This window comes from Dendropsophus ebraccatus, chromosome 11 (assembly GCF_027789765.1).
Source record: "Dendropsophus ebraccatus isolate aDenEbr1 chromosome 11, aDenEbr1.pat, whole genome shotgun sequence".
Lineage (NCBI taxonomy): Eukaryota > Metazoa > Chordata > Amphibia > Anura > Hylidae > Dendropsophus > Dendropsophus ebraccatus.
This window is the reverse complement of record NC_091464.1, coordinates 2,005,742-2,019,705: the sequence shown is the minus strand read 5'-3', so window position 1 is coordinate 2,019,705 and position 13,964 is coordinate 2,005,742. Positions and strand designations below refer to the sequence as shown.

Genomic DNA, 13,964 nt, shown 5'->3' with positions numbered 1-13,964 from the left:
TGTAATACACACACACACACACCATACTAGTGTAATACACACACACACACACACACACCATACTAGTGTAATACACACACACACACACACCATACTAGTGTAATACACACACACACACACACACCATACTAGTGTAATACACACACACACACACACACACCATACTAGTGTAATACACACACACACACACCATACTAGTGTAATACACACACACACACACCATACTAGTGTAATACACACACACACACACCATACTAGTGTAATACACACACACACACACCATACTAGTGTAATACACACACACACACACCATACTAGTGTAATACACACACACACACACACCATACTAGTGTAATACACACACACACACCATACTAGTGTAATACACACACACACACACACACACACCATACTAGTGTAATACACACACACACACCATACTAGTGTAATACACACACACACACACCATACTAGTGTAATACACACACACACACACCATACTAGTGTAATACACACACACACACACACACACACACCATACTAGTGTAATACACACACACACACACCATACTAGTGTAATACACACACACACACACACACCATACTAGTGTAATACACACACACACACACCATACTAGTGTAATACACACACACACACACCATACTAGTGTAATACACACACACACACACCATACTAGTGTAATACACACACACACACACACCATACTAGTGTAATACACACACACACACACACACCATACTAGTGTAATACACACACACACACACACCATACTAGTGTAATACACACACACACACCATACTAGTGTAATACACACACACACACACACACACACACCATACTAGTGTAATACACACACACACACCATACTAGTGTAATACACACACACACACACACACACACACACCATACTAGTGTAATACACACACACACACACACACACACCATACTAGTGTAATACACACACACACACCATACTAGTGTAATACACACACACACACCATACTAGTGTAATACACACACACACACACCATACTAGTGTAATACACACACACACACACACACACACCATACGAGTGTAATACACACACACACACCATACGAGTGTAATACACACACACACACACCATACGAGTGTAATACACACACACACACACACACACCATACGAGTGTAATACACACACACACACACACCATACGAGTGTAATACACACACACACACACACCATACGAGTGTAATACACACACACACACACACACCATACGAGTGTAATACACACACACACACACACACACCATACGAGTGTAATACACACACACACACACACACACACACACCATACTAGTGTAATACACACACACACAAACACACACACACCATACTAGTGTAATACACACACACACACACACCATAGTAGTGTAATACACACACACACATCCCGCCGGGGCAGACATTGGCTCGTGTCTCTGCGCCGGGGCAGGCATTGGCTCGTGTCTCTGCGCCGTCGGACGCATCCCGCTCGATCTGTAGAATGCCCAGGAGGTCACATGTACAGGAAACCCATACAAACGATCAGACTAACTTAGATTTTTTGTCTTCTTTGTTGTTACAGAGGAAGGAGCCTGTTGGTGACTCGGACGTTCTTCCGGACAATATCTGTAATGTGGAGGAAGTCACAGCGGACGTTCTAAGTGTAAGTTTGCTGCAATACCACCTATTGTTTGCAGTCACCTGGGGATGGAGGTCCGGAGCGCTGAGAGTCCATGGGGAGGGGTCGGCCCATTACCTTCTGTGACCACATTCTGCTGATACTGTTTTATGCTGCAGTGAAGTGCCAAAGGGGTCTGGCCCAGGCAAATGAGTGCTGTGATCTGTCTGGCCACGCCTCTTTGGCACTTTGGCTAATGAAAGGTCCTCGGGGTGTTCTGTGTAACTCCGGCAGCGCTGGGCTTCTCACTTGCCAGGTGACAGGTTCACTTTAAGTCAAGTTTTATGTTACAAATATTTTTTCATTTTATTTTCTATATTTGAAAATAATCCTTAAAGGGATCTTGTTACCTGTGATCACACGGCCGACATCCATAGCAGGATCTGCGGCAGCTGCCAGGTCCAGGCTGCTTCTGGTAGAGTTAAACCTTGGTGCCAAGTGGTCCAGAGAGTCACAGAGGCGGGGCTTCTGTGTCCCTCACTCTCTTCCCCACCTCGGTCCTGCACTTGTATAATGTGGTTCAGGAGTGTGGATTACAGTGCTGGGCTGAGGTGTGGGGAGGGGACACAGAAGTCCCGCCTCTATGACTCTCTGGACCAGGTTGCATCTAGGTATAATTATACCAGAAGAATCCCCAGACCTTCGTAACAGAGGGCCGGCCGCGCGGTGCTGCTGCCACGGTATTCACGGATCACAGAATCACTTCAAGTTCCCTCATTCTGGCAACAATATTTGGCTGACACCATCCGTAAAGATCGCCCTGACCATCACGGACCCGATCAGAGGGAAGATGACGCCACAAGCGTGTGGATAAGATGGGAGCAGGCTGGGATGGCCGGCTCTCCCTGCAGGGAAGATGCCACCAGCATGTGGTTAAGATGGGATCAGGCCGCGGAGGCTAGGACGGTTGGCTCTCCCTGCAGGGAAGATGACGCCACCAGCGTGTGGATAAATCAGGCCGCGGAGGCTGGGACGGTCGGCTCTCCCTGCAGGGAAGGTGATATCACCAGCGTGTGGATAAGATGGGTTCAGGCTGCAGAGTCTGGGACGGTCGGCTCTCCCTGCTCAACACAGTGCAGAATTTTGTTTTTGAAAATTAATTATGTGCACGCAGCCATTTTCTTTTAACTTATTGAGGACTCCTGCCCGCCATCCGGGGACCGCCGCTCCTAGCCAGCCTGGAGCCATCCTCCGCACGGGCCGTCCGTACACACAAGCACAGGCCACACATACACACAAGGGTGAGGTGGTTGTACACACAAGCGTGGGCCGTCCGTACACACAAGCGTGGGCCGTCAGTACACACAAGCACAGGCCACACATACACACAAGGGTGAGGTGGTTGTACACACAAGCGTGGGCCGTCCGTACACACAAGCGTGGGCCGTCAGTACACACAAGCACAGGCCACACATACACACAAGGGTGAGGTGGTTGTACACACAAGCGTGGGCCGTCCGTACACACAAGCACAGGCCACACATACACACAAGCGTGGGCCGTCCGTACACACAAGCACAGGCCACACATACACACAAGCGTGGGCTGTCCGTACACACAAGCGTGGGCCGTCCGTACACACAAGCACAGGCCACACATACACTCAAGCGTGGGCCGTCCGTACACACAAGCACAGGCCACACATACACACAAGCGTGGGCCGTCCGTACACACAAGCACAGGCCACACATACACACAAGCGTGGGCCGTCCGTACACACAAGCGTGGGCCGTCCGTACACACAAGCACAGGCCACACATACACACAAGCGTGGGCCGTCCGTACACACAAGCACAGGCCACACATACACTCAAGCGTGGGCCGTCCGTACACACAAGCACAGGCCACACATACACACAAGCGTGGGCCGTCCGTACACACAAGCACAGGCCACACATACACACAAGCGTGGGCCGTCCGTACACACAAGCGTGGGCCGTCCGTACACACAAGCACAGGCCACACATACACTCAAGCGTGGGCTGTCCGTACACACAAGCACAGGCCACACATACACACAAGCGTGGGCCATCCGTACACACAAGCACAGGCCACACATACACACAAGCGTGGGCCGTCCGTACACACAAGCACAGGCCACACATACACTCAAGCGTGGGCCGTCCGTACACACAAGCACAGGCCACACATACACACAAGCGTGGGCCGTCCGTACACACAAGCACAGGCCACACATACACACAAGCGCGGGCCGCCGATACACCAGAGCACAGGCCCGCACTCTGGTGTACGCCAGGCATGGTACCAATAAAAATTGCAAAGGAACATGGATAACCCCGTCACCCCCCAAACATAACAAAAAAAAACTAAACTTTTTTTGTACTGTCTGATCATTTTCGGGGTGTTATGGGACATTGAAGTGTAACGTCACAAAGTACAATCGGTGAGGCAAGACATAACCCCCCCATGCAGCGGCCCTTTATACCCCAGGAGGGGAGAACCCCAGCGCGGCCATTGAGGGGTTACACACGCCAGTAACGGCCGCTCTTCTGGAGATTTCACCGCTCTCTGTCTCTCAGTCTCTCACAGTAACTCAGATCAAAAAGCTGCGGCTCCTCATAGATGAAAAAATGGCCGAAACCGACGCAAAGCGACTACAGCTGGAGACGGCGCGCTTTGAGTGTCTGCGAGAGATCGGAAACCTGCTGCATCCCAGCGTGCCCATCAGTAACGACGAGGTAGGTGCCTCATGTGGGGGGTATATGGAGGGTATATAGAGGGTGTATGGAGGGTATATAGAGGATGTATGGAGGGTATATAGAGGATGTATGGAGGGTATATGGAGGGTGCATGGAGGGTATTATAGAGGGTGTATGGAGGGTGTTATGGAGGGTATTATAGAGGGTGTATGGAGGGTATATAGAGGATGTATGGAGGGTATATAGAGGGTATATAGAGGGTGTATGGAGGGTATATAGAGGGTGTATGGAGGGTATATAGAGGGTATATAGAGGGTGTATGGAGGGTATTATAGAGGGTGTATGGAGGGTATATAGAGGGTGTATGGAGGGTATATAGAGGGTGTATGGAGGGTATATAGAGGGTGTATGGAGGGTATTATAGAGGGTGTATGGAGGGTATTATAGAGGGTGTATGGAGGGTGTTATGGAGGGTATTATAGAGGGTGTTATGGAGGGTATTATAGAGGGTGCATGGAGGGTATATGGAGGGTGTATGGAGGGTATATAGAGGGTGTATGGAGGGTATTATAGAGGGTGTATGGAGGGTATTATAGAGGGTGTATGGAGGGTATATGGAGGGTATTATAGAGGGTGTATGGAGGGTATATAGAGGATGTATGGAGGGTATATAGAGGGTGTATGGAGGGTATATAGAGGGTGTATGGAGGGTATATAGAGGGTGTATGGAGGGTATTATAGAGGGTATATAGAGGGTGTATGGAGGGTATATAGAGGGTGTATGGAGGGTATATAGAGGGTGTATGGAGGGTATTATAGAGGGTGCATGGAGGGTGTTATGGAGGGTATTATAGAGGGTGTATAGAGGGTATATAGAGGGTGTATGGAGGGTATATAGAGGGTGTATGGAGGGTATTATAGAGGGTGTATGGAGGGTATATAGAGGGTGTATGGAGGGTATATAGAGGGTGTATGGAGGGTATATAGAGGGTGTATGGAGGGTATATAGAGGGTGTATGGAGGGTGTATGGAGGGTATATAGAGGGTGTATGGAGGGTATATAGAGGGTGTATGGAGGGTATATAGAGGGTGTATGGAGGGTATATAGAGGGTGTATGGAGGGTATATAGAGGGTGCATGGAGGGTATTATAGAGGGTGCATGGAGGGTATTATAGAGGGTGCATGGAGGGTATTATAGAGGGTGCATGGAGGGTATTATAGAGGGTGCATGGAGGGTATTATAGAGGGTGCATGGAGGGTATTATAGAGGGTGCATGGAGGGTATTATAGAGGGTGCATGGAGGGTATATGGAGGGTGTATGGAGGGTATATAGAGGGTGTATGGAGGGTATATGGAGGGTATTATAGAGGGTGTATGGAGGGTATTATAGAGGGTGCATGGAGGGTATTATAGAGGGTGCATGGAGAGTATTATAGAGGGTGCATGGAGGGTATTATAGAGGGTGCATGGAGGGTATATGGAGGGTGTATGGAGGGTATTATAGAGGGTGCATGGAGGGTATTATAGAGGGTGCATGGAGAGTATTATAGAGGGTGCATGGAGGGTATTATAGAGGGTGCATGGAGGGTATTATAGAGGGTGCATGGAGGGTATTATAGAGGGTGCATGGAGGGTATTATAGAGGGTGCATGGAGGGTATTATAGAGGGTGTAAGGAGGGTGTATGGATGGTATTATAGAGAGTGTATAGGGGTGTGTTGGAGGGTATATAGAGGGTGTATGGGGGGTGTATAGAGGGTATATGGATGGTATATAGAGGCTGTAAGGAGGGTATATAGAGGGGTGTAAGGAGGGTGTATAGAGTGTGTATGGATGGTATTATAGAGAGTAAATGGGGGGTATATAGAGGGTGTATGGAGGGTATATAGAGGCTGTAAGGAGGGTGTATAGAGTGTGTATGGAGGGTATATAGAGGGTGTAGGGATGGTACTATGGAGGGTGTATAGAGTGTTTATGGATGGTATTATAGAGGGTGTAGGGGGGTGTATGGATGGTGTTATAGAGGGTGTAGGGGGGTGTATGGATGGTGTTATAGAGGGTGTAGGGGGGTGTATGGATGGTATTATAGAGGGTGTATGTGGGGTGTATGGAGGGTATTATAGAGGGTGTATGGATAGTTCTATAGAGGGTGTAGGGATGGTACTATGGAGGGTGTATAGAGTGTTTATGGATGGTATTATAGAGGGTGTAGGGGGGTGTATGGATGGTATTATTGAGGGTGTAGGGGGGGTTATAAAGGGTGTATAGATGGTGTATGGATGGTACTATAGAGGGTATATAGAGGGTTTATAGATGGTAGTATAGGTGGTACTATAGCTAGTATTGCGCGCAGGCTGGGGCCTGGGTTCTGGTTTAGCGCGGTTACACTTGTGTACCCTCCTGGTTGGTGATCTGGTGTAGCACGGTTAGCACGGTTACACTTGTGTACCCTCCTGGTTGGTGATCTGGTGTAGCACGGTTACACTTGTGCACACTCCCGGTTGGTGATCTGGTTTAGCGCGGTTACACTTGTGCACACTCCCGGTTGGTGATCTGGTTTAGCGCGGTTACACTTGTGTACACTCCCGGTTGGTGATCTGGTTTAGCGCGGTTACACTTGTGCACACTCCCGGTTGGTGATCTGGTTTAGCGCGGTTACACTTGTGCACACTCCCGGTTGGTGATCTGGTTTAGCGCGGTTACACTTGTGCACACTCCCGGTTGGTGATCTGGTTTAGCGCGGTTACACTTGTGCACACTCCTGGTTGGTGATCTGGTGTAGCGCGGTTACACTTGTGTACACTCTCAGTTGGTGATCTGATTTAGCGCGGTTACACTTGTGTACACTCCCGGTTGGTGATCTGGTGTAGCACGGTAACACTTGTGTACACTCCCGGTTGGTGATCTAGCGCGGTTACACTTGTGTACACTCCCGGTTGGTGATCTGGTTTAGCGCGGTTACACTTGTGCACACTCCCGGTTGGTGATCTAGCGCGGTTACACTTGTGTACACTCCCGGTTGGTGATCTGGTTTAGCGCGGTTACACTTGTGTACACTCCCGGTTGGTGATCTGATTTAGCGCGGTTACACTTGTGTACACTCCCGGTTGGTGATCTGATTTAGCACGGTAACACTTGTGTACACTCCCGGTTGGTGATCTAGCGCGGTTACACTTGTGCACACTCCCGGTTGGTGATCTGGTGTAGCGCGGTTACACTTGTGTACACTCCCGGTTGGTGATCTAGCGCGGTTACACTTGTGCACACTCCTGGTTGGTGATCTGGTGTAGCGCGGTTACACTTGTGTACACTCCCGGTTGGTGATCTAGCGCGGTTACACTTGTGCACCCTCCTGGTTGGTGATCTGGTGTAGCGCGGTTACACTTGTGCACACTCCTGGTTGGTGATCTGGTGTAGCGCGGTTACACTTGTGCACACTCCTGGTTGGTGATCTGGTGTAGCGCGGTTACACTTGTGCACACTCCTGGTTGGTGATCTAGCGCGGTTACACTTGTGCACACTCCTGGTTGGTGATCTGGTGTAGCGCGGTTACACTTGTGCACACTCCTGGTTGGTGATCTGGTGTAGCGCGGTTACACTTGTGCACACTCCTGGTTGGTGATCTAGCGCGGTTACACTTGTGTACACTCCCGGTTGATGATCTGTTGTAGCGCGGTTACACTTGTGTACACTCCCGGTTGGTGATCTGATTTAGCACGGTAACACTTGTGTACACTCCCGGTTGGTGATCTAGCACGGTTACAGTTGTGCACACTCCTGGTTGGTTTTCTGGTGTAGCGCAGTTACACTTGTGCACACTCCTGGTTGGTGATCTGGTGTAGCGCGGTTACACTTGTGTACACTCCCGGTTGGTGATCTGTTGTAGCGCGGTTACACTTGTGTACACTCCCGGTTGGTGATCTGATTTAGCACGGTAACACTTGTGTACACTCCCGGTTGGTGATCTAGCGCGGTTACACTTGTGTACACTCCCGGTTGGTGATCTGGTTTAGCGAAGTTACACTTGTGTACACTCCCGGTTGGTGATCTGGTTTAGCGAAGTTACACTTGTGTACACTCTCAGTTGGTGATCTGATTTAGTGCGGTTACACTTGTGTACACTCCCGGTTGGTGATCTAGCGCGGTTACACTTGTGCACACTCCTGGTTGGTGATCTGGTGTAGCGCAGTTACACTTGTGCACACTCCTGGTTGGTGATCTGGTGTAGCGCGGTTACACTTGTGTACACTCCCGGTTGGTGATCTGTTGTAGCGCGGTTACACTTGTGTACACTCCCGGTTGGTGATCTAGCGCGGTTACACTTGTGCACAATCCTGGTTGGTGATCTGGTGTAGCGCGGTTACACTTGTGTACACTCCCGGTTGGTGATCTGTTGTAGCGCGGTTACACTTGTGTACACTCGGTTGGTGATCTGATTTAGCGCGGTTACACTTGTGTACACTTCCAATTGGTGAACTGGTGTAGCGCGGTTACACTTGTGTACACTCCCGGTTGGTGATCTAGCGCGGTTACACTTGTGTACACTCGGTTGGTGATCTGATTTAGCGCGGTTACACTTGTGTACACTTCCAATTGATGAACTGGTGTAGCGCGGTTACACTTGTGCACACTCGGTTGGTGATCTGATTTAGCGCGGTTACACTTGTGTACACTTCCAATTGGTGAACTGGTGTAGCGCGGTTACACTTGTGTACACTCCCGGTTGGTGATCTAGCGCGGTTACACTTGTGTACACTCGGTTGGTGATCTGATTTAGCGCGGTTACACTTGTGTACACTTCCAATTGGTGAACTGGTGTAGCGCGGTTACACTTGTGTACACTCCCGGTTGGTGATCTGATTTAGCACGGTAACACTTGTGTACACTCCCGGTTGGTGATCTAGCGCGGTTACACTTGTGTACACTCCCGGTTGGTGATCTAGCGCGGTTACACTTGTGCACACTCCTGGTTGGTGATCTGGTGTAGCGCGGTTACACTTGTGCACCCTCCTGGTTGGTGATCTGGTGTAGCGCGGTTACACTTGTGCACACTCCTGGTTGGTGATCTGGTGTAGCGCGGTTACACTTGTGCACACTCCCGGTTGGTGATCTAGCGCGGTTACACTTGTGCACACTCCTGGTTGGTGATCTGGTGTAGCGCGGTTACACTTGTGCACACTCCTGGTTGGTGATCTGGTGTAGCGCGGTTACACTTGTGCACCCTCCTGGTTGGTGATCTGGTGTAGCGCGGTTACACTTGTGCACACTCCTGGTTGGTGATCTGGTGTAGCGCGGTTACACTTGTGCACCCTCCTGGTTGGTGATCTGGTGTAGCACGGTTACACTTGTGCACACTCCCGGTTGATGAGGTCGCCGTCTCGCATTCTGTATTACGTTCTGTGCTTTTTCCAAAATTGAGGAGACTTTTTGTTCTGATGATTTTGCTTCTTGCAGGATAACGATAACAAAGTGGAACGTGTATCAGGGGATTGTACCGAGCGGAAGAAATATTCCCACGTGGACCTGGTCACCATGGTGGACGGCTTCGAGGGAGAGAAGGGCACGGTTGTCGCTGGTAACAGAGGCTACTTCCTGAAGGTTGGTGCTGGTCTGTGATGAGATCTCCGCAGGACACCTGCAACAAATGTCTCCATTGTGTAGCGGAGACTCCTATTCACTTAAAGGGCAGATAGCAGTAAATTTTGCCTGGAAAACCCCTTTAAATGCAGTTTGTACGAGATCCATTGCTGTGTGACGCTATCCCCATGTGCATATTTACCTTTGTTCGTCGTTTCTTTGGTTCCTTTTTCTGAATGGTTTATTCAGTGATGGCGGGGCAACCCCAGTGTCACAGAGGCAGGGCAACCCTAGTGTCACAGAGGCGGGGCTTCTCTGCCATTGAGTCCACTTGCCCAGTCTTGGTGCACCACTTGTTTTACTAGGATCAGGTGCTCCTTCCCCAAATGACTTCACATGGGTGGGACATGGTTTACAACATCAGACTGAGGCAGGGAGATGGGCCTCACCTACAAAGAAGCCCCGCCTCTGTGACACTGGTGACACCAAGGAGAGAAGACTCTACCACAAGAAGCCCTGCCTCTGTGACACCAAGGCAAGGAGAGAAGACTCAACCAGAGAGAAGTCCCACCTCTGTGACACTGGTAACACCATGGAGAGGAGACTCAACCAGAGAGAAGCCCCGCCTCTGTGACACTGGGGCTGCGGTGCCACCACAGAATAAAACCTTTGTAATGACGGCCAGGGCACAGGCGGCGGTATCACTAGGGCTGCCGGCCTTAGACTAATTACACTGGTAACAGCCAAAAAGTTTCCGACATGAAAACAGTTGACCTCAACTAATTTTGCGGTGCTGAGATCGGAAATAATGTTCAAATTTTGAAATTGGCTGTAATTTTCAAGATATAGACGTACTTTCTATACTTCTCACAGCCTGTGATACAATACTGGGAAAAGTTTGCATCATCAGCTGGTATATTGCATCATCTTTGAGTGAACAAAGGTATCAGGGTAAGGCTAGGTTCACACTGCGTTTTTGCAATCCATTTTTTCATCCGTTTTTTGCAAAAAAAAAACTGATGCATTTCTGTGCATCAGTTTTGATCCGTTTTTCCATTGACTTCCATTATAAAAAAAAAGGATCCATTTTTTTTTAACGGACACATAACTAGTGTGTCAGCTATGTTTTTGTGTCCGTAAAAAAAAAAAAACGGATCTGTTTTCATCCGTTTTTTTAAAAAATGGAAGTCAATAAAAAAAACAGATCAAAACGGATGCACACAAAACGGATGTAAAAAAACTGATTGCAAAAACGCAGTGTGAACCTAGCCTTCATGGAACCCATCAATACTAGCAGATTACTGTTGGACAGTTAGTTCTAGTTTACATATATTAGTTGCATCCGTTTCCGTTTTTTTAAAGATATTGACCACAACTGATGCCACAACTGATAACAAAAAGGCTTGAGTTGTCATCAGTTTTTCTATCAGTTCCTATGATTTAATATCAGTTTCCATAGGTTTGTTTCATCAGTTGTCACCATATTTTTCCCTCTTCAGCATTACAGGGGCGATCTATATAGGGGGCAGCAGGACACCGGAGCCCTCTACTGTGGGCAGCAGTACATGGGGGCATCTGCTACTACAGGGATGGGGAACCTTGGCTCTCCAGCTGTTGCAGAACTACAACTTCATCATGCTTGGATATCCCAGACATGATGAGAGTTGTAGTTTTTCAGCAGCTGGAGAGGCTGGGTTCCCTACCCCTGTGCCATAGTGCTGCACTGTAGAGAGGAGCTGGGGGGCTTCTCCCCCTGCAAGGGAGCACTCTGCTGCATGGCCAAGGTGACAAGGGTTAATGGGGGGGGGGGGGGGGCACGGACAGGGACATCTGTCCCTGTCAGTTCAGAAATGCGTTTCCCTCCGGTGATTCTCTACTGTGCCGAAGGGAAACACCGGCGGATGGACGCATGTACAGTATGTATCAGAGACAATCCCATGGATGAGAGCAAAAGACAGGTGTAAATGTATTGAACCCATGGAATAAGGAGCGACATCCCAGAGGTCAATAGAATTAATTTGTAAAAGTTCTTGGATCTGCCTGTAAATTGTAGGTGATCTCAGATAGAACTAAGTTTCCTATGAATATATTTCAGGAGTTTCTGAGCAGTAACCGAGCTTCCTTATGATGCAGAAGTAATAAATCTGTCGGCTATTATACTGGATTCTATACAATTCACAGTCACATGAGAACTCTCTGATATCATGGAAACTAGAGACAATTCACAGTCACATGAGAATTCTCCGATATCATAGAAACTAGAGACAATTCAGTCACATGAGAACTCTCTGATATCATAGAAACTAGAGACAATTCACAGTCACATGAGAACTCTCCCATATCATAGAAACTAGAGACAATTCACAGTCACATGAGAACTCTCTGATATCATAGAAACTAGAGACAATTCACAGTCACATGAGAACTCTCCGATATCATAGAAACTAGAGACAATTCAGTCACATGAGAACTCTCTGATATCATGGAAACTAGAGACAATTCACAGTCACATGAGAACTCTGCGATATCATAGAAACTAGAGACAATTCACAGTCACATGAGAACTCTCCCATATCATAGAAACTAGAGACAATTCACAGTCACATGAGAACTCTCTGATATCATAGAAACTAGAGACAATTCACAGTCACATGAGAACTCTCCCATATCATAGAAACTAGAGACAATTCACAAATCAGTCACATGAGAACTCTCCCATATCATAGAAACTAGAGACAATTCAGTCACATGAGAACTCTCCCATATCATAGAAACTAGAGACAATTCACAGTCACATGAGAACTCTCTGATATCATGGAAACTAGAGACAATTCACAGTCACATGAGAACTCTCCGATATCATAGAAACTAGAGACAATTCAGTCACATGAGAACTCTCTGATATCATGGAAACTAGAGACAATTCACAGTCACATGAGAACTCTCCCATATCATAGAAACTAGAGACAATTCACAAATCAGTCACATGAGAACTCTCCCATATCATAGAAACTAGAGACAATTCAGTCACATGAGAACTCTCCCATATCATAGAAACTAGAGACAATTCACAGTCACATGAGAACTCCCCGATATCATAGAAACTAGAGACAATTCACAGTCACATGAGAACTCCCCGATATCATAGAAACTAGAGACAATTCATAGTCACATGAGAACTCTGCGATATCATAGAAACTAGAGACAATTCACAGTCACATGAGAACTCTCCCATATCATAGAAACTAGAGACAATTCAGTCACATGAGAACTCTGAGATATCATAGAAACTAGAGACAACTCAGTCACATGAGAACTCTCCCATATCATAGAAACTAGAGACAATTCACAGTCACATGAGAACTCTCCCATATCATAGAAACTAGAGACAATTCACAGTCACATGAGAACTCTCCCATATCATAGAAACTAGAGACAATTCAGTCACATGAGAACTCTCCCATATCATAGAAACTAGAGACAATTCACAGTCACATGAGAACTCTCCCATATCATAGAAACTAGAGACAATTCACAGTCACATGAGAACTCTCCCATATCATAGAAACTAGAGACAATTCACAGTCACATGAGAACTCTCCGATATCATAGAAACTAGAGACAATTCACAGTCACATGAGAACTCTCTGATATCATAGAAACTAGAGACAATTCAGTCACATGAGAACTCTCCGATATCATAGAAACTAGAGACAATTCACAGTCACATGAGAACTCTCCGATATCATAGAAACTAGAGACAATTCACAGTCACATGAGAACTCTCCCATATCATAGAAACTAGAGACAATTCACAGTCACATGAGAACTCTCCCATATCATAGAAACTAGAGACAATTCACATTCACATGAAAACTCTCCGATATCATAGAAACTAGAGACAATTCACAGTCACATGAGAACTCTCCCATATCATAGAAACTAGAGACAATTCAGTCACATGAGAACTCTGCGATATCATAGAAACTAGAGACAA

At 47.6% G+C, this 13,964-nt stretch overlaps 1 protein-coding gene across 1 annotated transcript in view; it reads left to right on the top strand.

The window, feature by feature from the left end:
* SARS1 (seryl-tRNA synthetase 1) overlaps positions 1–13,964 on the top strand; it is a 75,253-nt gene that overhangs the window by 13,201 nt on the left and 48,088 nt on the right. Inside the window, exons 3-5 of the mRNA XM_069944376.1 lie at positions 1,634–1,714; positions 4,270–4,428; positions 9,845–9,988. Of these exons, the coding sequence (XP_069800477.1) occupies positions 1,634–1,714; positions 4,270–4,428; positions 9,845–9,988 (384 nt within the window). The remainder of the gene's footprint in view (positions 1–1,633; positions 1,715–4,269; positions 4,429–9,844; positions 9,989–13,964) is intronic.